The 2,244-nt window shown below is 47.1% G+C and overlaps 1 protein-coding gene across 1 annotated transcript in view; it reads left to right on the plus strand.

Moving 5' to 3' along the window:
• The window catches only part of GATAD2B (GATA zinc finger domain containing 2B), a 69,112-nt gene extending 67,416 nt beyond the window's left edge, over positions 1-1,696 (plus strand). The window contains exon 10 of the mRNA XM_012658498.1: positions 1,155-1,696. Coding sequence (XP_012513952.1) covers positions 1,155-1,288 — 134 coding nt within the window. The 3' untranslated portion in view covers positions 1,289-1,696. The remainder of the gene's footprint in view (positions 1-1,154) is intronic.
• Positions 1,697-2,244: the final 548 nt, after the last annotated feature.

The following is a 2,244-nucleotide window of genomic DNA, read 5'->3' on the forward strand; positions in this document are numbered from 1 at the left end:
TCCAGCTAATTTCTTTCTATTTTTAGTAGAGATGGGGTCTTGCTCTTGCTCAGGCTGGTCTCGAACTCCTGACCTCAAGCGATCCTCCCACCTCAGCCTCCCAGAGTGCTAGGATTACAGACATGAGCCACAGCGCCCGGCCTGCATTAGGATTTTGATAGTGAAAACGACATGGTCCTTACCATTATAAAAATATATAAATTTAGCATTTAATGTGTTTTCCATGGGCCTGTGGTTATTGATCTCTTTGGGCCAGCACAGCAGGGTCAGCTGTCCTGTTTGAATGAGCGAGGAATGCTTCTCCACAATCAGCAGCCCCAAACTTAGAGCATATTCAATGATTCCATCTCTTTGTCTTACTCATTTTCCTCTCTCTACTGTTTTGTTTTTTTTTTTTTGGCGGGGAGAGACAGAGGCATCATAGCTCACAGCAACCTGAAACTCCTGGGCTCACACAATCCTCCTGCTTCAGCCTCCCAAGTAGCTGGGATTACAGGCACATGCCACCACGCCTGGCTAATTTTTTCTATTTTTAGTAGAGACAGGGTCTCACTTTTGCCCAGGCTGGTCTCGAACTCTCGAGCTCAAGTAATCCTCCCACCTTGGCCTCCCAGAGTGCTAGGATTACAGGCGTGAGCCACCGAGCCTAGCCGCACAACCTTAGATTTCTGGACTCAAGCCATCCTCCTGCCTTAGCCTTCCGAGTAGCTGGAACTACAGGCGCACACCACCACACCCGGCTAATTTTTTTTTATTTTTTTTATTTTTTATAGAGACGAGATCTTGCTCCTCTTGTTCAGGCTGGTCTCAAACTCCTGAGCTCAAGCGATCTTCCCGCCTTGGCCTCCCAGTGTGCTAGGATTATAGGCATGAGCCACCGCACCGCCCCACCACTGTTTTACTTGTCACTCCTCTACCATCAGGACCGTGTTCATTACTCCTGGTGGAATTGAAATTTCAAGAAGACCTTTTTTCCTAAAGCTTGGGAGTAGGAGTGGGTAGTTGCTATTGAAATAAAGCTAGCTAAATCTGGACAGGTGCAGGCTAATTCTAGTTTCCTCCCCATCTCCAACTATGCAGCCCTAGGGTAGTGTGGAAGGGAATGCCATTTCTTCTGTTAATACCTGCCCTCTACTTTTGTCTCCTGGGTCTAGGTGTCAACATTGCATACTTGAATACTGGCATCGGAGGACACAAAGCCCCCAGTTTGGCAGATCGACAGCGTGAATACCTTTTAGACATGATCCCTCCCCGGTCTATATCGCAGTCCATCAGTGGACAGAAATAACGCCTGTTCCACTTGTACTGCCCCAACCTTGAATCCTTTACCCCTTTCCTCTCCCATTCCCCCAACTTCCGTCGCATGCAGTGCCTGTACTGGTGCCTACCATACACGGAAAGAAAAACAGAAGACAAAAAAAATAGAAATCAAGAAAACACACGCCCTGCCCCACCAAGTCCCCTTTATTTCACGCTGCTGCGATCTGTTCTTCTGCCGCTCTGTCTTCTCTCTTTGATTTTAACAGTTAGGTGGATCTTTACCTCTGATAGAGGTGGGAATGAGGTCCTGGGGAGAATCTAAGCCCTCCAACATGTGTTTCTAAAGTTTGTTTTATTCTATAATTATTATCATTTTTAATCGTGTTATGTGTCCTCCCTTTGTTCAGTGGACGGTTAAACCTTCCCCCTGCCCCAATCTTTTTTTTTCTTTCTTCCTTCCTTCCTTCCTTCCCCACCCCCCCCATAAACACAGATGATGTATTCAGTTCAATGACAGGACCATTGCAGATTGTAGTAGGGTCCCCAGCTGCCAAGTAGAACATGACTGGGAGTGTTAGGGGCAGAAGTTTTGAATGCACTTAAGAGGGGTGGGGTGGGGAGGGGAATGGGTAGCATCAAACAGGAGGAATAGCACCCCACCTGTGAGTGTTTTGGGGCTGGACAGTTTGGGAGGCAGTATTTAGTATTGAAGTTGGGCTCTAAGAATGAGGGGAAAGAGCCTGAAGAGAAAAGCTTTAAAACTCAACCACCCTGGAATTTACCCATGGAGGAAGGCAAGAAAAGAGGTATGATGATGGGTGTAATGGTGAGCCAGGGAGGACTGAGACCAGATCCTGCCCTCTGGATGCTGGGGGCAATAAGATTGGTCTCCTGACTCCAGTGGGGACACAGAAGTCTCTTCCAGGCCAAGTAGCCCAAAATTATTTCATCTTATTTTCTTTGTAAAATTCTTCCCAACCCTTA

This window comes from Propithecus coquereli, unplaced genomic scaffold (assembly GCF_000956105.1).
Source record: "Propithecus coquereli isolate 6110/MARCELLA unplaced genomic scaffold, Pcoq_1.0 Scaffold59, whole genome shotgun sequence".
NCBI lineage: Eukaryota > Metazoa > Chordata > Mammalia > Primates > Indriidae > Propithecus > Propithecus coquereli.